Source organism: Littorina saxatilis, linkage group LG7, assembly GCF_037325665.1.
Source record: "Littorina saxatilis isolate snail1 linkage group LG7, US_GU_Lsax_2.0, whole genome shotgun sequence".
NCBI classification, from domain to species: Eukaryota; Metazoa; Mollusca; class Gastropoda; order Littorinimorpha; family Littorinidae; genus Littorina; species Littorina saxatilis.
The window spans coordinates 28,976,717-29,001,095 of record NC_090251.1 but is presented as its reverse complement, the minus strand read 5'-3'; the positions used below and the strand labels follow the sequence as shown (position 1 = coordinate 29,001,095).

At 40.3% G+C, this 24,379-nt stretch overlaps 1 protein-coding gene across 3 annotated transcripts; it reads left to right on the top strand.

Moving 5' to 3' along the window:
- Positions 1–2,295: 2,295 nt before the first annotated feature.
- LOC138971105 (serine/threonine-protein kinase greatwall-like) lies at positions 2,296–22,676 on the top strand. Of its 3 annotated transcripts, none has more exons than XM_070343728.1 (15): positions 2,296–2,551; positions 3,868–3,923; positions 8,850–8,950; positions 9,422–9,513; positions 11,565–11,704; positions 13,651–13,739; positions 14,502–14,602; positions 15,203–15,423; positions 15,818–17,258; positions 17,907–18,059; positions 18,695–18,833; positions 19,143–19,256; positions 19,836–19,937; positions 20,405–20,515; positions 20,887–22,676. In XM_070343728.1, exons 1-15 carry the CDS (start codon positions 2,405–2,407, stop codon positions 20,931–20,933), a joined length of 3,054 nt encoding a protein of 1,017 aa, XP_070199829.1. In that variant the 5' UTR covers positions 2,296–2,404; the 3' UTR covers positions 20,934–22,676. The 3 variants fall into 3 exon arrangements, with proteins under 3 accessions (XP_070199829.1, XP_070199828.1, XP_070199827.1); XM_070343727.1 differs by having other exon boundaries at positions 18,662–18,833; XM_070343726.1 differs by having other exon boundaries at positions 18,659–18,833.
- Positions 22,677–24,379: the final 1,703 nt, after the last annotated feature.

The following is a 24,379-nucleotide window of genomic DNA, read 5'->3' as shown; positions in this document are numbered from 1 at the left end:
ACATATCATATCTATATGTTTTTGGAATCAGGAACCGACAAGGAATAAGATGAAAGTGTTTTTAAATTGATTTGGACAATTTAATTTTGATAATAATTTTTATATATTTAATTTTCAGAGCTTGTTTTTAATCCGAATATAACATATTTATATGTTTTTGGAATCAGCAAATGATGGAGAATAAGATAAACGTAAATTTGGATCGTTTTATAAATTTTTATTTTTTTTTACAATTTTCAGATTTTTAATGACCAAAGTCATTAATTAATTTTTAAGCCACCAAACTGAAATGCAATACCGAACCCCGGGCTTCGTCGAAGATTACTTGACCAAAATTTGAACCAATTTGGTTGAAAAATGAGGGCGTGACAGTGCCGCCTCAACTTTCACGAAAAGCCGGATATGACGTCATCAAAGACATTTATCAAAAAAATGAATAAAACGTTCGGGGATTTCATACCCAGGAACTCTCATGTCAAATTTCATAAAGATCGGTCCAGTAGTTTAGTCTGAATCGCTCTACACACACACACGCACACACGCACGCACACACACACGCACATACACCACGACCCTCGTTTCGATTCCCCCTCGATGTTAAAATATTTAGTCAAAACTTGACTAAATATAACAAGTCGCGTAAGGCGAAAATACAATATTTAGTCAAGTAGCTGCCATTTTTCAGCAAGACCGTATACTCGTAGCATCGTCGGTCCACCGCTCATGGCAGCCAAAGGCAGTGAAATTGACAAGAAGAGCGGGGTAGTAGTTGCGCTAAGAAGGATAGCACGCTTTTCTGTACCTCTCTTTGTTTTAACTTTCTGAGCGTGTTTTTAATCCAAACATATCATATTTATATGTTTTTGGAATCAGGAACCGACAAGGAATAAGATGAAAGTGTTTTTAAATTGATTTGGACAATTTAATTTTGATAATAATTTTTATATATTTAATTTTCAGAGCTTGTTTTTAATCCGAATATAACATATTTATATGTTTTTGGAATCAGCAAATGATGGAGAATAAGATAAACGTAAATTTGGATCGTTTTATAAATTTTTATTTTTTTTTACAATTTTCCGATTTTTAATGACCAAAGTCATTAATTAATTTTTAAGCCACCAAGCTGAAATGCAATACCGAACCCCGGGCTTCGTCGAAGATTACTTGACCAAAATTTCAACCAATTTGGTTGAAAAATGAGGGCGTGACAGTGCCGCCTCAACTTTCACGAAAAGCCGGATATGACGTCATCAAAGACATTTATCAAAAAAATGAATAAAACGTTCGGGGATTTCATACCCAGGAACTCTCATGTCAAATTTCATAAAGATCGGTCCAGTAGTTTAGTCTGAATCGCTCTACACACACACACAGACACACACACACACGCACACACACACACACGCACGCACATACACCACGACCCTCGTTTCGATTCCCCCCCGATGTTAAAATATTTAGCCAAAACTTGACTAAATATAAAAAGGGGGCGGTACATTTTCAGAGGTTATGAGGTTTTCTTGGAAGGGGGTTTCAGGACAGTGTAAACAATGAATTTGCATAGACACCTCAACTAGGCAGAATAGTGCAGTGTATTTTACTCAGGAAGAAGAATGCGATGTTCATTAAAGCATTGGATAGGGTTGAACCAAGTCCTCATATATAATATATTCACTTGGGGGCACTCAGTAAAAGGGTATATCTTGAAATAGCCCTGTGGATTTATTCACTTTGTAGTGATTGAATGAGGGGCTAGCTGTTTACTCAGTTGGTAAAATACTGAACTTGTGATCCGCGTGTCACATGTTCGAATCCAATCCGGGTATGTGCAGACTCAGAGGCGGTATCCATGCCCCACCCTTGTGGTAAGTATAAGACCTACATAATTCTGATAAAAGTGCGAGTGGCAGATTATACCTAAACATGCACACACGTGGGTAGTGCGACTCTTGTTTCTACTAAGGGGAAGCTACCAAATTTAAGAGCAACTGAAGGGATAAGAAAGTATGTGGGGGAAAAAAAGGGACGAAATCAGTTTGCCCTGTTCCATAAAGGCTTCCATAAACTAACATTTCTTGGTTTTTGATTTTGCCCTTGTGCGGTTTTTTTCGTTTTAAAATCGGCCGTGCAAAAACTGCGAAACTTGCTACAGGTGCCCACCCCTGTGGCATACCTTATGGATAATCAATGTGCCCAAAGCGTCGATGATCCTACTTTCGATTTCCCCCGAAAAACGTCGACAAAGTTATGTCCCTTGTAAAGATCTCCCGTCAAGAAAATGCGAGTGGTGTCCCAAGGCGGTTGTTCCGAAAAGACAAGACTTCAAATTTTTGGGTTAATTTGTTTTCAAATTATTGCTGGTGTAGCATGACTTCCGACATACAGTCTCAGCGACATAGAAATGGATCAGGTAAACCTAGAAAAGGAAAATGAAGACCCAGAAAGTGATGGAGGAAAGAATTTTTGCAGTCTATCGTCTTCAGTCCAGAACGAAAATGAAAGAGGCACAGGCGACAGAGACACTGTATCTTCGCAACAGAAACAGAGGGTACGCTTGTACTTTTCTTAGCTGTTGTATCACAAACTTCGCACTATTTCAAAGACTGGAATCCTCGAGGTAGAGTTCGGTTGTATAGCTACAAATCAATCATGCATAGACTGATAGAGACAGGCGTCTCTCTCTCTCTCTCTCTCTCTCTCTCTCTCTCTCTCTCTCTCTCTCTCTCTCTCTCTCTCTCTCTCTCTCTCTCTCTCTCTCTCTCTCTCTCTTTTAATACACCAGTTAACAGTTTCGGCGTTTACATGGAACGAAGAAGGAAGAGGAAGAAGTACAAACATACGATCTGCGCACGCGTTTAAATCAAAGGGGGAAAAAAGGAAAATCGCATGTTTGTGTGCCCGATGTAATCCTTAGAACCTTTACACTCTTTCTTTGAACACTCAAAAGCAACTTCAGGGCTGGAAGACTACAAGATTGCACTTTCTGCCGACTGAATCTACGCTTTCTCAAATCAGCCGGAACAGGAAGAAGAAGAAAACACTCTCGAAAAAACAACCTGCGGATGCGCATTTTCTCAAAAACAGGAAACCGGAAAAGAAAGAAGAATCAAAAGTGCTTGTGGAAAAAGATGTGCGAATCTATAATGGCCGCGGAACTGTTAATCAGTGTATTGTATTCCTCTTCAGACTATCTGAGTACATGTATAGATCTCTCTTGTTAATGAGCCTGGGATTCATTCCAAATAGACGTTGTTCGGAAACAACTCTGTCAGGATTTTCAAGCAGACAGGCAGAGTGAGTACCCCGGACATGGAGGCACACGTCAACACAATGGCCAATTAAATTAATCATTAAATGACAAATTAAATTTAAACTAGCTGCTGCTCCATGTTTGGGGCGCTTACTCTGAGTTGGACACATGCACTGCTTAAAAATCCTGACAGTAATTTCAAAAAAACGTCTATTGACCCCATGAAAATCAAAACGTGTGTTACTGTATTTTGTTCAGAGTCTGCAGATAATGAAAGTTCTACTTGAAGATCTGTCGGTGAGTTCATTTTTGTGCATGTCACAATCCATACAGTGATACACAGTGTTGTTCCCAGACTAAGAGAATAATAGGTCTGTTCAACCTGGATTGAAAAGGTCCCATGTCCTGGCTACAAAAACAAAAAAATCACTCGGGAGAACCCCTACTCCTAGACGCTAAACTATGGCATTGTATATATCTAAACTATCAGATGGCCAGGGGTCAGACCAAACAAGTATACGAAGATCAAGTTCAAGCAATCTAATCTTGTAGTGCAGTTGTAATCCATGGATGTTAAAACGTGATTGGCACACTTTGTTTGTTTGTTTCTGCAGCTTCCAGAGGCAGAGGATTTCACCCTACTCAAGCCAATCAGCAGAGGAGCATTTGGGTTTGTGCCGCTTGTTCCTTCGATCTTTATGGTGTGGTGTTTCAACTTTCACAATCCTTTGCCCACCGCAACACGGTGGCGTCGCAACTCTAAATGCTCCAAGTCGGTTGACAGTTGCCCCTATTCGCGTTTTTTAACGTTTTAATTTACGTTTTGTCTCAAACAAATTCCTATTGATTTATTTTTGTTCAGGACAAATGTCCTATCACTTTTGCATCGTCCAGGACATTTGTCCTATGCCACCTCTCATGGATGTGAGCCCCTGTCGTGGGTTCGAACCCCGGCCTGGTCATACCTAAGACTTTAAAATTGGCAATCTAGTGGCTGCTCCGCCTGGCGTCTGGCATTATTATTATTATTATTATTATTATTATGGTGAGCTTATATAGCGCGAACCACAATTAACTGTGCTCTCCGCGCTTTACATACTAATTTCTGCTGTGTGAAAATGGAATTTTTTACAGACAGACAGACAAACAAACATTTTTTACACACAATATATAACGCATTCACATCGACCAGCAAACCTCAAGCCTGTTAGGCGAAACTTTACCTTTCACGGCCTTTATTCCAAGTCACACGGGTATTTTGATGGACATTTTTATCTATGCCTATACAATTTTGCCAGGAAAGACCCTTTTGTCAATCGTGGGATCTTTAACGTGCACACCCAATATAGTGTACACGAAGGGACCTCGGTTTTTCGTCTCATCCGAAAGACTAGCACTTGAACCCACCACCTAGGTTAGGAAAGGGGGGAGAAAATAGCGGCCTGACCCAGAGTCGAACACGCAACCTCTCGATTCCGAGCGCAAGTGCGTTACCACTCGGCCACCCAGTCCAGGGGTTAGCAGACCTGCCTACCCTTACGATTTGGGCGTAATTTACTACGATTTTTATTCCAAACTACTCCACTACGCTTTCCGCGATGGAAATACTATTTTTAAGAAACCGAAAGTACGATTTTTCGCATGAGACATTGGAGAGTCTGCTCCTCCTGAAATCAAGATCAGGAACCTTCGGCACCAGGCAGTACAGCCAAGCAGAACTTGGCAGATTTAAGTCATGCTAATTACAAGTCTTTGAAAAAGCCCTCTACCTCCAAATAAACTCTATGCTCATTCAGCAAGAATAGTACTGTCTCGGTAAGTATCATATAGACAGTAGGCTTAAAAAGAAGCCTTACAATTACAGTTACACTAATGGTGGAGCGCTGACTATGTGCGAGGCTGATTTTTTTTAGATGTGTGACCACATGACATATTTTGCTTTCGTCATCCTGGATTGTTTCAATCAGTGTAGTTTCCCAGTGCTGTGTTCCAGGGTCGTTTTGATTGACTTCACAATTTGAGAAAATCAATGACATTTTATTTTTGCGAAGCAAAGTCTGAATATGAACAGAAAGTGTGCAGACTTTATGAACAACTATTTCTCCTTTATGAACAACTATTTCTCCGTAGGGAGAAAAATGAGGATGTCTACAGGCAAGGTAGTGTCATATTCTTTATTTTGGGTTCTCCTTTTAGTCACACCCAACGATGGCCGTTACTTTTGGCAACGAAAAACTACTCTTTCTACCACCAGATTACTCTTTTTGGCTAGGCTCATTACTCCTTGTAATTTTTGGGGTAGGCAGGTCTGGGTTAGTGCTAGGACTGGTTGGTCCGGTGTCAGAATAATGTGACTGTGAGGCATGAAGCCTGTGCTGCGACTTCTGTCTTGTGTGTGGCGCACGTTAAATGTCAAAGCAGCACCGCCCTGATATCACCCTTCGTGGTGGACTGGGCGTTAAGCAAACAAACAAACCAAAAAATCCTTTGCCAGGGCTGGATCTGAGATTGAGACTGAGAGGGGGTCCTGGGTAACTGAAGCTCCCCCCTCCCCCTTACCTGGCAAATGTACCTTCCTTCTCAACAGCATCCTGCTGGAGCACCCCTGTATCCCTTCCTCATTTTGGAAGCCCCTCCTGCTCATAGACAGGGTCCAGCCTTTCTCCATCACCACAGTCTTTTTCCAACATCCTCGGATCTTGTTGTTTCATTTTTACATTTAGTCAAGTTTTGACTAAATGTTTTAACATAGAGGGGGAATCGAAACGAGGGTCGTGGTGTATGTGTGTGCGTGTGTGTGTGCGTGCGTGTAGAGCGATTCAGACCAAACTACTGGACCGATCTTTATGAAATTTGACATGAGAGTTCCTGGGTATGATATCCCCGAACGTTTTTTTCCTTTTTTTGATAAATGTCTTTGATGACGTCATATCCGGCTTTTCGTGAAAGTTGAGGCGGCACTGTCACGCTCTCATTTTTCAACCAAATTGGTTGAAATTTTGGTCAAGTAGTCTTCGACGAAGCCCGGACTTCGGTATTGCATTTCAGCTTGGTGGTTTAAAAATTAATTAATGACTTTGGTCATTAAAAATCTGAAAATTGTAAAAAAAATTATTTTTTTCTAAAACGATCCAAATTTACGTTCATCTTATTCTCCATCATTTGCTGATTCCAAAAACATATACATACGTTATATTCGGATTGAAAACAAGCTCTAAAAATTAAATATATAAAAATTATTATCAAAATTAAATTTTTCAAATCAATTTAAAAACACTTTCATCTTATTCCTTGTCGGTTCCTGATTCCAAAAGCATATAGATATGATATGTTTGGATTAAAAACACGCTCAGAAAGTTAAAACAAAGAGAGGTACAGAAAAGCGTGCTATCCTTCTCAGCGCAAGTACTACCCCGCTCTTCCTGTCAATTTCACTGCCTTTGCCGTGCGCGGTGGACTGACGATGCTACGAGTATACGGTCTTGCTGCGTTGCATTGCGTTCAGTTTCATTCTGTGAGTTCGACAGCTACTTGACTAAATGTTGTATTTTCGCCTTACGCGACTTGTGTTACATTTCCTTTCAATGCTGCTTTTGCATGGATATTTGGAAACAGGGGTCCCTGGGTTTGACTCATTCTCTGTTGCTCAATCAATGGGCGGTAACAATTTACATCCTCAAAAGTCAGCCAGTCATTGATAATTGTCTGAACAATCAGCGGGGTTAGATAATTTCGCTGTAAAAGCCATTGTTTGCGTGTTGCTTTTTGACTCACATGCGTAGCAAAAGTGAGTCTATGTACTCACCCGAGTCGTCCGTCCGTCCGTCCGGACGGACATCCGTCCGTCCGTCCGGACGTCCGTCCGTCCGGAAAACTTTAACGTTGGATATTTCTTGGACACTATTCAGTCTATCAGTACCAAATTTGGCAAGATGGTGTATGATGACAAGGCCCCAAAAAACATACATAGCATCTTGACCTTGCTTCAAGGTCAAGGTCGCAGGGGCCATAAATGTTGCCTAAAAAACAGCTATTTTTCACATTTTTCACATTTTCTCTGAAGTTTTTGAGATTCAATACCTCACCTATATATGATATATAGGGCAAAGTAAGCCCCATCTTTTGATACCAGTTTGGTTTACCTTGCTTCAAGGTCAAGGTCACAGGAGCTCTTCAAAGTTGGATTGTATACATATTTTGAAGTGACCTTGACCCTGAACTATGGAAGATAACTGTTTCAAACTTAAAAATTATGTGGGGCACATGTTATGCTTTCATCATGAGACACATTTGGTCACATATGATCAAGGTCAAGGTCACTTTGACCGTTATGAAATGTGACCAAAATAAGGTAGTGAACCACTAAAAGTGACCATATCTCATGGTAGAAAGAGCCAATAAGCACCATTGTACTTCCTATGTCTTGAATTAACAGCTTTGTGTTGCATGACCTTGGATGACCTTGACCTTGGGTCAAGGTCACATGTATTTTGGTAGGAAAAATGTGTAAAGCATGTGAGTCGTATGGGCTTTGCCCTTCTTGTTTACATTTAGTCAAGTTTTGACTAAATGTTTTAACATAGAGGGAATCGAGACGAGGGTCGTGGTGTGTGTGTGTAGAGCGATTCAGAGTAAACTACTGGACCGATCTTTATGAAATTTTTCATGAGAGTTCCTGGGTATGATATCCCCAGACGTTTTTTTCTTTTTTTCGATAAATGTCTTTGATGCATTTTGTAAAAGTTGAGGCGGCACTGTCACACCCTCATTTTTCAATCAAATTAATAGAAATTTTGGCCAAGCAATCTTCGACGAAGGCCGGACTTTGGTATTGCATTTCAGCTTGGAGGCTTAAAAATTAATTGATGACTTTGGTCATTAAAAATCTGAAAATTGTAATTAAAATTATTTTTTTATAAAACGATCCAAAACTATGTTTATCTTATTTATGATTTATCATTTTCTGATTCCAAAAACAGATACATATGTTATATTTGAATTAAAAACAAGCTCTGAAAATTAAAGATATAAAAATTATGATTAAAATTAAATTTCTGAAATCGATTTAAAAACAATTTCTTCTTATTCCTTGTCCGTTCCTGATTCTAAAAACATATAGATATGATATGTTTGGATTAAAAACACGTTCAGAAAGTTAAAAAGAATAGAGATATATATATAGAAAAGCGTGCTATCCTCCTCAGCGCAACCGCTACCGCGCTTTTCTGGATTGTTAATTTCACTGCCTTTGCCACAAGCGGTGGACTGACGAAACTATGAGTATGCGGTCTTGGTGAAAAAAGCAGTGCGTTCTGTTTCATTCTGTGAGTTCGACAGCTTGACTAAATGTTTTTATTTTGCCTTACGCGACTAGTTTCTTCATTACTACTGATAGTGATACTGATATTGTTTTTAGATTCTGTCTGACAGGTTGTTTTCTGTTTGGTTTGTCTGTGTGTTTGTTTTGTTCTTTTAAACGGTAGCCTTTGGATCGATCAGACATTGTTTTAGTTCTACTTTCCAGGCAAATTCATATGATACAGCCACTTCTTCTGCAATAACTGATTGATTGTAACGTATTATTTGTTGTTTGCAGCAAAGTGTTCATTGGGTGTAAAAAGAAAAATCCTGACAACATCTACGCCATTAAGGTGATGAAGAAGACAGATCTCATCAATAAGAATCTTATTGCACAAGGTAAGTTAAAGATTAGGGCTAAAACACATATATTCAGTGTGCCTGACCCTAGAACTGTTTTTGACTCTTAACTTATAAGTCTTAAATTTCTTTTTACCAAAAATGACAAAACTTGATTGAACAAACTTCACAAGGAAAGCTTTCCTTCTCCGACATCTATGGGACACAGCTCGCACAAGTTACGGCAAATTAAAAGCTCTGCGTGCCCAAGTTTAAAAATAAATAAATAAACGTAAAAATACCCAACATAATTTATTTGGCCTTGTCATTGGAAACGATATTTTTTAGCAATACAGTACTAGTCAATAAGAGTTTTCATTCACAGGACATTAGAGGGCATCGTATTTTCATGAATAAAGCCCAAAATAAGAATGTAAATTTGTGCAGTGTGGGTGTGTGTGCCTGTGAGAGAGACAATTGGTGAATTACTAAGAGTGGAAACTTATTTGCTTTGCAACATTTCCTATACAGTTACAACAGAGAGGGACGCACTGGCCATGATTCACAGTCCCTTTGTGGTGGAGATCTACTACTCCCTGCAGTCAGAACAAAACATCTACTTGGTGAGAGCTGCAACTTCACACATATATATATATATATATATATATATATATTCCAGGGGTCGACACTAACTTATTTGGCCTGGGGCCACACTGGCCCCAGAGATGGAAATTGCTGGGGCGGAAAAAAAAAATCTGGGGCCCACTCTCAGTATTCACGTGCGGCAATGCATTGTCTGTTTTTCTTCATCGTACTGAAGCCAGGGAAATTCTTTCAACCATTTGACATTGAAATTACGACAGCGCTTCGCGCTTTTGGCTGCATCGGTCTCCTTTTTTCGTTTCTCTCCACCCTGTTCTTCATCTTCATTTCCATGTCTTTTTACACCAGGGATGTGTCGCCACATTTTGCGTTTGGCATTTGAAGGCGATACTTATCTCTCACGCTAAAGAGCGCAATCTGGGAGTTATTTCCCTTACGACATTGTCCTTCGACGATTTGAATGTTTTTTTTTCTTGACTGCGGCATTGATCGTAACGCAAATTTCAGTGACGACTTTGACTGGCGATTTTTAGTGATTGGCTCTGCTGGCATTAGAATTTTCGGTTTGTCATTGTTGGAATTTATCCTGGGGCGGAGTGGGCCCCAAGCTTCGGCAATGTTTGGGGCGGAACACAAAACTCTGGGGCGTTCCGCCCCCCGCCCCCGCTAGTGTCGAACCCTGTATACTGATACAGTAGACGGGCACAATGGCCTAGTGGATAAGACGCAAATGTGGAAGGTTGCGTGTTCGAATTCCATTTGCATCTGGGCGGTTAAGGGTGGAGAATTTTCCTATCTCCCAGTTCAACTTGAGGCCAGTGCCTAGCCTTCTTATAAATAACTTTATGACTCTGAATTTGATCAATGATACATGTAACACTAACAGCTTTTGTCATTACACATTGCACAAAGCATTTATTTTAAATGTATTGGTAAACCTAATTAAAGGTGCAACAGACGCGTGCGAAGCATGTTTGAATCATCAATGTTGAAATGTTGTGTAGAGTACACTCATTTTCCCCCAAAATACACCAAGTTTGTTTGAGAATACCCCAAATGCAAAACAGGGGTTCCCAGGTCTGTAGTTTATAAACTCACAATAATCATCTTTGAGGAGGAAAATTGTCAGTTCATTTAAAGGCACAGTAAGCCTCCCTTAAACCATCACAGATACTGTTAGGCTTTTACACACAGTTCAAACACCCTTTTATTTAAACACTCACCGCTTGAGAACATCCTAGGTGCCCTCCGTAAAGAGCGAGCAATTTTCAAAGAATTTATTTTTGCGTGGTTTATCTTACCCCTGAGCCATTGTGAACCCGTGTGATCAAGTTTCCTTTTTCACAATGCAGTGGTCAGTTTGTAATTTGCTGTGAGCTTATCTGCAATAGCACGTTATTATGTACCTCTGACTATGCACGAAACAAACGGCTGTGGTTCACAAGAACTCTAGCGATGGCTTTTGACTGTTCAGAGGAACTGACGATAGGCATAAACCGTCATCTTCTACGAGAACCACGACCTTGCGTGACCCTGCTTCTGGGCTTTTCTTTTTTCAAACTTTCAAAACTTGAAATTGTACTTATCTTGTCTTGATGAAAAAACTAAAAATTCTTTTATGATTTAAGAATGTTTGTGTAACAAGCTGTCAATTTATTATTTAGATTTTAAAAGTTGTCTAGCGCCAAAACGCACCACGGTCTGATTGTGTGAGGACACAATCCGCAAAATTAATTCTTTGAAAATTGCTTGCTCTTTACGTAGGGCACCTAGGATGTTCCCGTTCGGTGAGCGTTCAAATGGAAAGGTGTTTGTACTGATTGTAAAATCCTGACAGTATCTGTGATGGTTTACGGGAGGCTTACTGTGCCTTTAATGCTTGTTATCTAAAGCATCAGGAAACTGTTTATAAAATGGATAACTCTTACTAACTGTTGTCCTGTGTTCTGAGCACTGGCATCCCTTGGCCTTGGTAATTTAATCTTTAAAATGTTGCGAAATGGTTAGCTATACTGTTTCATTGACAATAATGATGTTGAAGCTAAAACTTTAGATGGTGTCTTTTTTTTAGGTAATGGAATACCTGTTAGGGGGAGATGTGAAGAGTTTGCTGGCTGCCTTCGGCTACCTGGCAGAAGAGGTGGCCACCATGTACATTGCGGAGGTCACTCTGGCCCTGGAACACCTGCATCATAAAGGTATCATTCACAGGTGAGATGCTCTATAGGTATACTAACTGGATTTGTGAAAACAAGCGTTTGCAAACTCTTTGACTTTTTCATAAAAATATTAGGCCCTATTTTTCTGTTGAAATCTGGCTGTTAATAATGTCTTCGCTTCATATTTGTGTGTACTACTAAAGATGCATAAAAAACCCTGCAGTTTTAAAGATTTTTGCCATGTTTTGTTGATAGAGTAGACTCCGCTTAATAAAAACACATCGGGACTGGGCAAATTTGTATTTATTAACCGAAGGTTTTATTAACCGAATTAAAAAAAAAATATTCAAACAGGAAAAAAAAGAATTTCCTCATGTACGATTCGGTTGAAAAACTTGTCCTTTGTCAGCTGTTTCAGTGGCTCTTTGCGCAGAAATGCACAACAAACTTTCGCAAACCATCTTCAGTCTCTTTGTCTTTCCCACTTCTTTGTCTTATTCGTTGCTTTGGCGTTGACCCTTCTGCAACCGAAGCCCGAATTTCCTTTTCATTTTTTATCGATTGGTATAGAAACGAATGCGAGACGTCCAAAAAAGTTGCAGCTTCCCGAACACTCTTTGCTGTCAGACTATGGAAGCGATCATCATCAAGAAGTTGAACCTTGTCTTGCACCGTCATTTCTGTTCTTTTTCTCTTTGTGCCCTTGGACGCCATGTTCACAACTGCGAGCTTTATACATGTGTAGGAGAGAATGCAATGAGAGAATGCAAATGTGATCTAATTCTCGTGATCTCGTTTTCCCCCTAAATCACAATTTTCGCTGAACTTAGCTCACTAAGCTTCAGCAAATGCTTGCATCGTCTGTCGGGTGAGTAGATATCGCTCCGTGTTTGACAATACATTGTCAAATTTGTGTTAATTAAGTGAGCGTCCCAGCACGGAAAAAATACCCAATTTCGCCAACAAACTGTTTTTATTACCGGATTTTTGTATTTATTAACCGAAGGATTATTACATGGGCCATATAGTGATAAATCCGGACCGGACTAAAGTGTATTTTAAAAGCGGCTGTCCTTATTAACCATGTGTTTTTTAAGTGGATTCTACTGTATTAGATTGATATGCTGAATTTCTTGTAAGCTTTTTACGTTTCATCCATTTGCTCATGTGCAATATTCCAGGGAAAAAATCAAAAGGTCTAATAATGTGAAAATTTTACACAGTGCCAGGGATGTTGCTACAAATTCATACCTATAGGACAAATGTCCTGAGTTCTTTAGCATCAATAGGACATTTGACCGCTTTCAGAAAGTGTAATAGGACATTATGAATTTGCGCCAAACAGCTTATAACACACTATTCCATGGAATTGTTCCAAAGTCATGCGCCCACACACAACCAACATGAACAACTTCAGAGCTCTTACTTTGATTACAAACTGCATGATTTGGATAAAATTTGAAAAACAAAATGATCGGTTTGATCTAATGCTGATCTTTAGCAGGCTTTAGGGTTTTTTTTAGCGGCATAATTCAGTGCTTCGTCTCGTATCGAAAACAAAAGCAGACGACAAATTTAGTCAGTTGGAGTTGTCTCCCGTACTCCTGCAGCATGCACTGATCTAAAAATAATCCACTATAATAGACAGTTACGTGTATACCCAAACGGCGCAAACGGTTCGGGAATTCCCGACAAAAGAAAAGATCCGCACTGGCAACTCCAGTGTCAGCTGAACACGAGAGCGTTCGGTCTTTTAGAAGATTTGTATCTTGAAATGAAAATTAACGAATATCGCGCTGTCCGAAGGAATGGAGTACATATCAGACAATGACCACGCTCAGGCTAAAACGATAGGACATCTGACCGACATGCGGCAATGTGAATCGGACATTTGGGGATTTTCATCGATAAATGTCTGATGTCCGACGCCTAACGACATCCCTGCAGTGCAGTTATTGTTTGTGTTTTTGTTTGTGACATGCTTTCTTTGTTTTTCAGAGATCTGAAACCTGACAACATGCTAATAGCTGCCAATGGACACCTAAAGTTAACAGACTTTGGCTTGTCTAAGGTCAGCTTGGATGTCAGTAAGTGAAAACGCCATAGTTCCGAATTCACCCAGTAGAAGTGACATCTCGTTCTGAAAGAATAGCAACGGTTACAGATTCACTCAGTGGGACGGTGAACCTCACATGGGGCTATATTGGGTTATTGGCATGTAAACTTGCACGATGGGTCGGCAGGGCTTTTACTGCATGCAGGAAATATATCAGAGCATGTGGTAAAAATTCAAATTCAGAAAGAAAACAGCAGTGGTTTGTGGGTTTTGTGGCAAGTGTTCCAGAGAATGAAATAGATTTTTTACTCTTGTTTATCTGATTAAGTTTTTGTGTGTTCTTCCTTTCTTTTTTGCTGTTACTGTATAATTATGTTCTCATGGTTCAAGAAACTGAATTGTTGCTGCAGTGCCAAGAATGATGGATCTGCAAAAAAAGCTAGTGTCCGAGTTTGGATGAACACTACAATTTTCTGTCTGCAGGAGAAAGTCATCTGTTTTTTTGTATCATGCAATTTTTAACATTAGTCTATTCTTTCACAAACTTCAGACACATTGAAGAGAGTATTATTGTTGTATGGCATCTTTGTTCATTATGTGTACTATGTTTATTGCTGTTTTGTAAACCTTGTCTTTGTGTGTGGAGTTTGTCATTGAGAAAGTTTGGAATTGTGCATTCACTTCCTTGTGGGGCCTCCAATTCAGGGCCTTGTTGGATAAAGATTTCAGTTTGAATTGTCTAGCCCCACAGTGTTGGATGTCATCTTAAAACTGTGCCTTTGTTGGTTAACAGACACAACTCCGATACCACCCAGCCAGATGACGCCCTTGTCGAAAGTGGACCAATATCGCACACCTGGTCAGATCCTCTCTCTGCGCTCCTCTCTTGCTTTTGTGAGTTGTGTTCTTGTTTAGTTTCAGCAGAATAGACATCTTCCCCTCAGCTTTTGAACTGCCTTCCAGCAAGTTTTATCTTGTGTGGTATGAATGGCATAACTGTTCAGTGTCGTCTACAGGCACATGTCTAAGCAGAGTTTGCTCGGTGCTTTGAGTCGTTCCTCAGATATTGCAAAATTTAAGCGATGCAGTCAAACTCAGAGAGCAATATCTTGATTTTGTTTCAACAATGTTTTTATTTCTTCTTGCTGACAATGAGCTGGTAAGTTAGGCAAAAAGAGAAAATAAATACTACCCAGTGTATGTCTATCACAGACTTTCTTGTAGAGGTCTTCGGTGGAATTTGTTTGTACATCATCTTGCTGCAGAAAACCAACATTTGAAAGGGGGAGGAGGGGGGTGGGGGTAAAAAAGTATTGTATGATTCTGGCATGGTGAATGTTGATACAAATGGGATTGAAAGAAGACAGAATGGAAGGCGACTCATAGTGCATAAAGAGGTGGTGAAAGCGATGGTTTGCACAGAAGAAGGGTACCATTAAAGAGGATGTAATGCAAACCACTAAATCGTCTGAAACTTGCTTTGCTGTCTAACAGTCTGCTCCGAGGTCAGGAAGGTCGTCACGGGGCTCAGCTCGTTCTTCAGTGGCAAGAAACAGCAGAAGTCGCAAATCTCTGCTGAGCGCGTCATCGCCCAGAGTAACCCCAGGCAGCTTGAGCCCCTTGGTCAACAGTCCTTTTCTGACGTCGGACGCACAAGCTTCAATGGTCTTGACCGTGCAACAGCGGTTGACTGCCCAGTCTGTTTTCTCCCCACGGTGAGAGTTTTGTGAAATGTGCACTGTGTTCTTTTGCTGAGAGTTTACTGACATGACTGTTGTGAATGTTCTGAGGAGTCCATCTAATTAAAATGTTTAAGAATGTTGCTACAATTTATTTTTGAAATGGCCATTAGAGTTTCATACAAGTTTTAGGCTTATCTTTGGGGTCAACTTTTCTCCCCAAGTGAAAAGATTTAGTTGAATACTCCAGGAATTGTGGAAATATCAGTACAACTTATATTACTGGAACTGACACGCTATTAGTTTCTCTTGCCTTGGTAAAAGGATGAAAATATTTCAAGCAAAGTGCTTTCAATTGTAACCAAAGTCTGTGTGTCAATGGGTTTTTTCACTGAACGTGGTGTTATACATTTGCTGTACTTGCCTACAGAACGCCGAAACCTGTCTTAACGGCCACCCCTCCATTGGTGAAGAGTTTGACCCCCACGCTGCAGGATTCTTTGAGGTGGAAACACTCCTCCAGCCTTGACGACCCTCCCCCCTCCCCCTCACGCAGACGTCTCCGCCACTCAAGCTCCGTCTTTGCCGGCGACATCAGCCACATCCACCCCCACCACCACAATCACAGGACCTTGCACGACTCCTCCATTTCCTCCAACGATGACGTCTTCTCCAGCACACACCACGACTTGAAGGACATCTCAGGGATCATACACACACCAGGTGACAAGGAGCATTGTGACTTGGACTGCTTGAGTCACGACCGCGCCTCGTCCAGACAGGAGAGCCTGCTGGACACGACTCCTGTCATTCATCGTACTGATGAATCTATTTATAACTCTTTTTCGGCTCGCAATTTGCGCAGCTTTCGCGAAGGGTCCCCATTGGAGGATGAGGAGGGGGAAACAAGCGAGGGGGAGGCTTCGCCTCCACAGGTTCGCACAGTAAAGCTGGAGTCAGTGCCGGAAGAAAGCGAGTCACAGCCAAGCTCCCAGGGCAGTGTCAGTGATGCAAGTCAGACCAGGGAAGGAGGAGAATGTGTGGCGGCTTCACAGTTGAATAGGAAGCGTTCTTATGATTCAGTCATTGGCGAATTGGCTTGTCCCAGCGGCTCCTCTGACACTGGTCTCACCCAGGAGGTGTTCCTCATGTGTGTGGGAAAAAGTCAAGGGCATTCACAGAAAAACAACCATCGCTCGGAAAACGACCTCGGTGACCTTGAACACCTGGAGGTGACGATGGAGTATGAAGAAGGGGGGTCAAGTCGGAGTGACCTCGCGCCTCGAAAAATTCGCATCACCTCTCAAGATTCCACCAGTTCTGAGTCTAACCTGGGCAGCCCACCTAAACAACCCTCTCATGTGTGCCACACACCAAAAAACGACCACAACATGCCTCTTCCGGGCTTTAGCTTGTCGGGCCTCTTCAGCCACTCGCTGGTCAGCTCCCCAGAAACAGAGACAGAGGATCCAAACGCCAGTCTCTGCAGCGACGGAGAGGCTGAGATTAGGGGCATCCGACCCTTCAAACTCTTCTTGCCAAAGTTGGAACTTGATTCTGAAGTAGCAAAGGAGGGGCACGATGTTTGTGCTGAAACACAGATGTGTACAGCAGGGGCCGGGAATGAAAAGAAAGAAAGGACTCTTTGTGCACAAAGCGTAACGATGTCCGAAAGAAAAGGTCATTTTGCGGAGAAAGGGGACTGTGATGATCGCACAGCGAGAGGGGAGGATGTTCAACTTGACGTCAAGAGAGGAACTGTGCATGCAGAAAGTGAAGTGACAGGGGAGTGTGTACCCGTGGGTGCAGTGCCTGCGCCCAAAACTCCAGCGGCCAAACCGAGCCATAGACCCCCCAGAAATGTGGAGTTTGTAAGTATGATTAACTTGCAATTTTGAATTTGCATTTTTAAAAAATCACTGACCAAAAATATTTAGTGCCAACAATCCCACTGAGCCTTATTTTGTTGACTTTGTCACCGGAAGTAAACAGTTTGTTTCCTTATTTCCCTGCCAGTGCCAGACATTGTTCGTATGCAGGCCTGAAAGTGGCGAGTGATTTACTCGCCATGGCGAGTAGAAATCTGTAAATGGCGAGTAGAAATGTTAATCTTTTGGCGAGTAAAGTTGCTGAAACAAATGGTTGGTTTGGTGGGTAAAATTTGCTCTCTGGCGAGTAAATTATGAGAAGTACTAGCCAAAGGCAAGTGCCCCATTTTGTGGACTTTCAGGCCTGGTATGCAATGCGGATTCAAATGAAATAGTGCCACCATTTCCAGACTGAAAAAGTTTGATGTCCTGTCTAAGAAATAGATGGATCAAAAATTGCTTGGCTATTTCGTAATTCTGAGCTCTTTTCTACTTCCAAGGCTTACTTTGTTTGATTGATACACACAGTTAGCCTGTCCGTCTGTGGTTGATTGTTGTCAGCGCTTTGCAGCTAGAGTGAATGTGAGAAAGACGGCAGATTTGTTTTTGATCGAGGTGGAGTTTAAAACAAAGTTTTGTTTACTCTAACAGAAGGAAGTTGTGGAGAGGCAGTCATCTCACAAAATCCACTGCCTGAGTGTGACAAATGTTCATCTGAGCCATGAAGGATTCACTGCCTCTGCAGAGCCTATGGATTTCCACGGCTTCAAGACACCTGAACGACCCCTCATCTGCAGGAGCAAGGTAACTGAAATCTGAATTCTCCAATATCAATCAGTTTAATTAACCAAAGGAAATAGAATTACACACTCACCGATGAACCCAGTTGAGGTGACGTCACATACAAAAGAAAAGAAAAAGAGCGAGCATTTAAGATTCACTCGGGGCTCTCACAGGGCTGAGTTCGGATACAGTGGAACCCCCTCCCCCCCCCCCCCCCATTTTTAAGACCCCCCAAAATCTGAGAAAATCGGGTCTTAAAAATGAGGGAGTCTTAAAATGGGGGTAAGTTTACAGAGATTATGAACAGAAAGTCTGAGAAAAGAAGGTCTTAAAAAGGAGGGAGTCGTACATTGGGGGATCTCAAAAGGGGGGTTCCACCGTATTGTCAATACAACTTTCGATTTTTTTGTAATAACTCTGTCAGGTTAGCATGGGGAAACTTCCCCACGTGACATTACAGGCCAGTCAATAGCGAGAGGGAGTGTCTCAAACGTGTATACAAGAAGCACATGGCAATGTTTGTCTGCGCAAATGCAAGGGCACTCACTCTTTCACAACCCATACAAACCCGGCAGAGTTATTTCCGGAATTCATCTATTCTAACAAGTGCTTGTGGTCAGCAGGTTGCAGTACAGAGTGACTTTATCACCCCCCAGCGCCCACCACTGTCGGTGCCGCTCAAGACCCCCAAGGAAGGCGTGCGCCGCGGACCCGAACCCAAGCCTGAGGCTGAGGAGCGCATCTTGGGAACGCCCGACTACTTGGCACCCGAAATTCTGCGCCAGGAAAAACACGGTGAGGGGAAGGGAAAGGGAGGGAATTTTCACGTTTCCCTTTGATCCCACTTCTCACTTGCTAATAGAGAAGTAAATATTTCTGCAGGTGCAAAGATGAGATTGTCTAATATTTTCATATTTAAACAGGAATTACCAGTGAAAATAGACACTGATTTCTTTCAGATTTTATACATGTTTGTAGTATACAGGTAATTGAGGAATGTCTAATTCTTAGGAGTCAGCACACAAGAGATTTGTATTTTGATTTAGCATCTTGTGCTGATTAAAATAAAATAAACCCTGTTGAAGTGCAACTTGGTGTCTTCAGGTCCAGCTGTGGACTGGTGGGCTTTGGGAGTGTGTCTCTTTGAGTTCCTGACAGGACTACCGCCTTTCAACGATGAAACGCCAGAACTGGTCTTCAACAACATTCTCAACAGAGGTACAGATGTACTTGTTTACCACATCCTTGTTTATAGTGCGTGCATCGCTTACTAGCTGCAGTATCTTTCAGAGAGATTGTGTTGGAAAGTTTGGCTTTAGTAATAAAACCATTTCGTAGTAGTTGACAAAGAAAATTCTATCACATAATACATTTTGATTGTTCAATCAGTTGTAAACTTACCTCATCATCAAGCTTATATCATCAAGCTGTTTTATTGGTCGTTTGGACCTACGAGAATGTTCAGCATTAAAGATTAAAGTCAGTCAGTCAGTGTTTACGGCTATTTTCTGATTGTACCAAGATAGTTCACTTCATGATAGCTGTGTTTGTTTGTCTGCTTCTCCAGGCTTTTTTAACAATGAAATTACAATTTCTTGAACAATTTTAAAGCAAGATGTTTGAAATTTCACACACTTCTAGGACTTGGTGACCTCCAGACATGAATCTGGTCGAGTTTGGGTCAAGAAGTATAACTTTGTCACTTTCTTCCATGTCTATCGAGTTACGGCAGCAGATATTCTGATTGATATTACCTAGGCTAAGGAGAGTCAGTTCTTGTTGTCTGATATCTTTCAGCCATCTCATGGCCGACAGACTTGTGTGAGATTGGAGAGGATGCACGATCGGCCATCAACGCTTTGCTGACAATGGATCCCAAGAAACGAGCCACTGCCCCACGTGAGTCAACTTGCTGTTTGTTCAAAGGAAAAAGGGCTTTAAACTTCAGGAAATATCTATGGTCTATTGTTTAGTGCTAAGGCCAGGTAGTTGGAGTCTAGCTCGCTCTGACTTGAAGAGCTTTGTAAAGGTCAAGGGAGCTAATCCGCCAAAAAGCTTGTCTCAAATTGCCCCAAGAGATCATGGTTTGGTTTGGGGCTTAAAATAAAAACACCACACACCAGGAATACCTTAGAAGTTATTTTTTTAAATTTCAATTACTCCAGTTCATTTAAGGTCAGTCTTTACTGTTTAGGTAGTCTTTACAATATGGTGTTTCTCAGTTGACTGCATCTTTTCTTTGTTGCTTTTTACCACCATCAACCCTATGCCTATTTCTACTTTTAAATTCTTGTGTATGTTCACAGTGAATTCATACTTGAACTTTTTGACAGATTGACTAAAACTGCTGTTTGTAATGTCCACAGAGGTTAAAAACATGGCGCTGTTTTCTGACCTGGACTGGGACCATCTTCTTGAGACAGTGCCTCCTTTTATTCCACAGCCAGACAACATCATGGACACTTCTTACTTTGATCGTAAGTAATTGGTATACAGTGGCGCCCTCCCCTCAACCCCACACCCTTCATATAAGACCCTGCTTATATTTTGTGTATTTTAACATCTCTAAATTTATTTTGATTTTAACACACAAAAAAACACTCCCACTCTTTTAAAATCCTATTTTCTTAGATTTATGGCAGTCTGAAATTAATTGGGGTTATATTATAGAAGTTTAATCCCACTGACTAGTATACTGCTAACACATGTTGGCTTTATAATTTAAAGAATATTTGTTTAAAACCTGCATTTCAGAAAGGGGGGGGGGGGGGGGAACCTTGTGAAGAGGCATAGGAGTCTGTCAATTGTTTCATCAATTGCATTTCTTTATGGTATTTTTTTTTTCCAGCCAAAAACAATCTGCAGCAGGTGACCATTTCAGCAGTGGACCTTTGATTTTTGCCTTTACCTGCAGTGAGAATGGGATCAGCGACTGCAACATCTCTGGAATGGCTACATTATAAATTAGAAATCTGAATGTTTTTGTGAAATAGGGGCTTTACATGTCTTGAAAGAATACAGCAAAGTACCATTGTTCAGAATTATGTAGTTTAACCCATACAGAATGTGTGTACAACTTAAATCCTTCTAGTGGTAAAAATAAATCGGTGGCTCTCAAAGGCAAAATGACTTTCATGTCTATTCACAGATGAGGAAAGCAGCACAGTATTTCTCATGGAAGAATTCAGGTACAGCAAGAATGCACAGACCGAGAACAGTGGTGCTCTGGGACATAGCTATTTGCACATGATTCATTATTACCCCCGTTCTGCTCAGTGTGCAAATGAACATTTCAGATGAAAGTATGTTAAGTTTCAAAACCAAAGTGGTGTGATATGATTTTTTGTCTTTGTCTAGTCAGCCGGTCAGGCAAAAAAATGTGGAAAGGAAGCATAGAAATGTTACGGAAAACATCCTTCACTCGTTTTCAATGGCACTTGTCCTAGGCTTGAAGCTTCTTTGAGAAAAGGCTGGTTACAAAATGTACAAAGTGTAGGGGTGTAAATTGGCACCTGCATTCAGTGAATTGCTGAAACTTATTTCAAATTTCCGAAAATGTTTCCATGATTTTGTTGAAATTGCAGAACCTTGTCCAGGTGGAAGGGAACAGTGACAGCAAAGACTACCCCAAACTGCCGAAACTTGTATGTCTATTTGCCAAATTTTCCAAATGTAAAAAAAATCCCTAGCAACAAAGCACAAACAGCTATACTGCATCTTCATTTGAACATCTGTTAATTTTAGGCTGTACAAAAGAATTCTTAAAGTTACTGTTAATTTTACGCTGTGCAAGAGAATTCTGAAAGTTGCGGCTGTTTGGCTGACAGTAGGTACACAATTATTGTTGAGGGATTGTAATCATGTCACTAGGTATTTCAAGAGTAGTCTAGAATTGGTAACGAACAGCAAACAGGGAAGAGAAAGGTTAAAAATTCGGAGGAACTCTTGTTCGTCATCGGTTATAAGAAAGGGAATGCTGAACTTACCGTTCTCTTGCATTTGTTTTTTTCAATGATTTTATGTAAATTATTGTTTATGGCAAGGGGCATTAAGTGTGTAACATAAAATCATGTGTATGTACAGTATGTTATGCTTGTTTGTGGAAAAGTGTGATTATGCAAGGACTTTGGTTGATTCTGTGATAGTTACCTAATTCTGAAAAAAAGGGAAAATCCTAAGAATTTGTGCTCTTTATATAATTTCCTTTGAAAATAAATGGGAATTTAATATACATGTAAACAAAAATAAATATATACATACGAATAAATAAGTAAAAATAGAGACGGAAAATGAAAGGCCATAAGGAACAACATTTATTTTATTAATTAAAAAACCCAATTGTATTGTCATTTGCAAGTATTGATATTGTGATTTATCATTTTCAGATCATGTTAGGTATATTGAAAATTCCTTTGGTGATAAAGTTGTGAATATTGCATGTAAAAAACATATTTGTATGTGCACAGCAGGTTTTGATATTTTGTACATCCATGTATTTGTAATTACTGGAAGAAATATTCTCTTGTTTGGTGGTTTTACTGTTGTTCATATTATTTGTAAGTTATGCTTCTTTGATGATATGTGTACATTCGTAAAGTATTTTGCATGTCGATTATATTAAAACCTGAGACAAGCTGACTTTTCTGTCATTGAATTATTCTGCAGATCATCTAATGAACATGCACATGTGAATGATTCATTATTGCATTTACACACATACACACACACACACACACACACACACACACACACACACACACACACACACACACACACACACGCTTCTATAATCTTCTTATCAAACTTGTGCAAGTCTTTTGTAACATTTTGCAGACAAAGCTAAACAATTCACGAAGGAGCCATTATTTCTTTACTTCCAGATGTTCTGCCTTTTTATTTGATTTAAAAAAAAATTCAAAGAGAAAATGCTACGCTCAAACTAATAATGACAAGCATATGCAACAGTTCCCTCTTTTTTCTGAGTCCTGGTATTCATTTCTGCTTCTACCCTGTGAGGAAACACAATATTGGTCATAAATCATTGTTAACTCTCAAAATTTGCACTGCCAACACTTTACTAGGCATTATTATGTTCCTGCTTTCTAAACAACCTTTACAATTAAAATTCTTGCTCAAGAGAGCATAAATGTGAAAATGCAATTGGATTTTGGAAAATGCTACATTTAAACACCATTTGGTATGCTGATAAGGCCTAAAAAAAAATAGGTGTGGTTACGGTAACCCGACCTACCCTATTTTTAGGGGCCGACCCTATAACTTTTTATTACATTTGTCAACAAAATTAAAAAAAACACACAAGAAAACGAGTGCAGAAAACGCAATGAAAGCGAAAGCGCCCGAGTCGCACACTTATTTCCCTGTCAAGTAGGTTTAATTTGTACACATTAGAAAAAAAAAGTTAAAAAAAAAAAAAAAGTGATTGCCTACCTTCCTACCCTATTTTTTTGGGCTATGTTACCGTAACCACACCTATTTTTTGGGGGGCCTAATACACACAATTCTAAATTGTTACACTTGAGGCTTCACAAGGGTTGGCAGGTCAAAGTTAATTTCCTTTTAACTGCAGACAAATAGTACAACATGCATAAATGTGCTAGATTAGACACAAAGGATTTTTTTTTTAAAGATTGTGTGTGTGTGTTAGTGCTTGTTGGTTCTATTTAAACACAGATTAAAAATTTTTAAAAAAAGACCAGCACCACATAGAGGGTAATCTTGAACTTTAGTGTGTTAAATTCATAGCTCAGAATTCAGAGGCATTTAAGCCTCCAAATTTGCAGAACCTGCACTTGTAAGCAGAACAAGTCATTTTAGATCCCTGAATGAACTGTACGAGCCAGTGCCGTGGATGAGGCACGGACCCGTGGATGTAGCCACAACCATTATTGATTAAAAATAAGTAATAAAGAATCCCACTGGATTCTGAGCTATGAATTTAACACACTCAAGTTCAAACTTACTAGAGGAGCTAGAATAGCAAGTGTCAGGTTAAGTTCTTAGTAAATGACCCGAACATATTTAATTGATCTGCTGAGACACTAAGGAAATGTTCTGAAATTCTACAGAACCTTCCGAAAGCCGATAGTTCATCGTCCGACTTCGTCGGTGTTCCGTTCCATGGTTTGTAAACTCATTGCTGAAAATCAAATCAATGCAATCTTTGCAAAAGAATCACGTAAAATACATCAAACACTCCTTCCTAGTATATTAGCATAATCCATTAATTGAAATAGAACTATTTAGATCGTCTAAAGACGCGCAAAGCCAATGAAACGTTTCTATTGTTTTGTTCCGGTGCGAGTTTTCCTCCAACTGTTTCC

Coding starts and splice junctions, on each gene's coding strand:
- LOC138971105 (XM_070343726.1), top strand. CDS start 2,405: ATGGATCAGGTAAACCTAGAAAAGGAAAATGAAGACCCAGAAAGTGAT. Junction 8,951..9,421: donor TAAGAATCTTATTGCACAAG/GTAAGTTAAAGA, acceptor TTTCCTATACAG/TTACAACAGAGAGGGACGCA. Junction 15,424..15,817: donor CAGTCTGTTTTCTCCCCACG/GTGAGAGTTTTG, acceptor ACTTGCCTACAG/AACGCCGAAACCTGTCTTAA.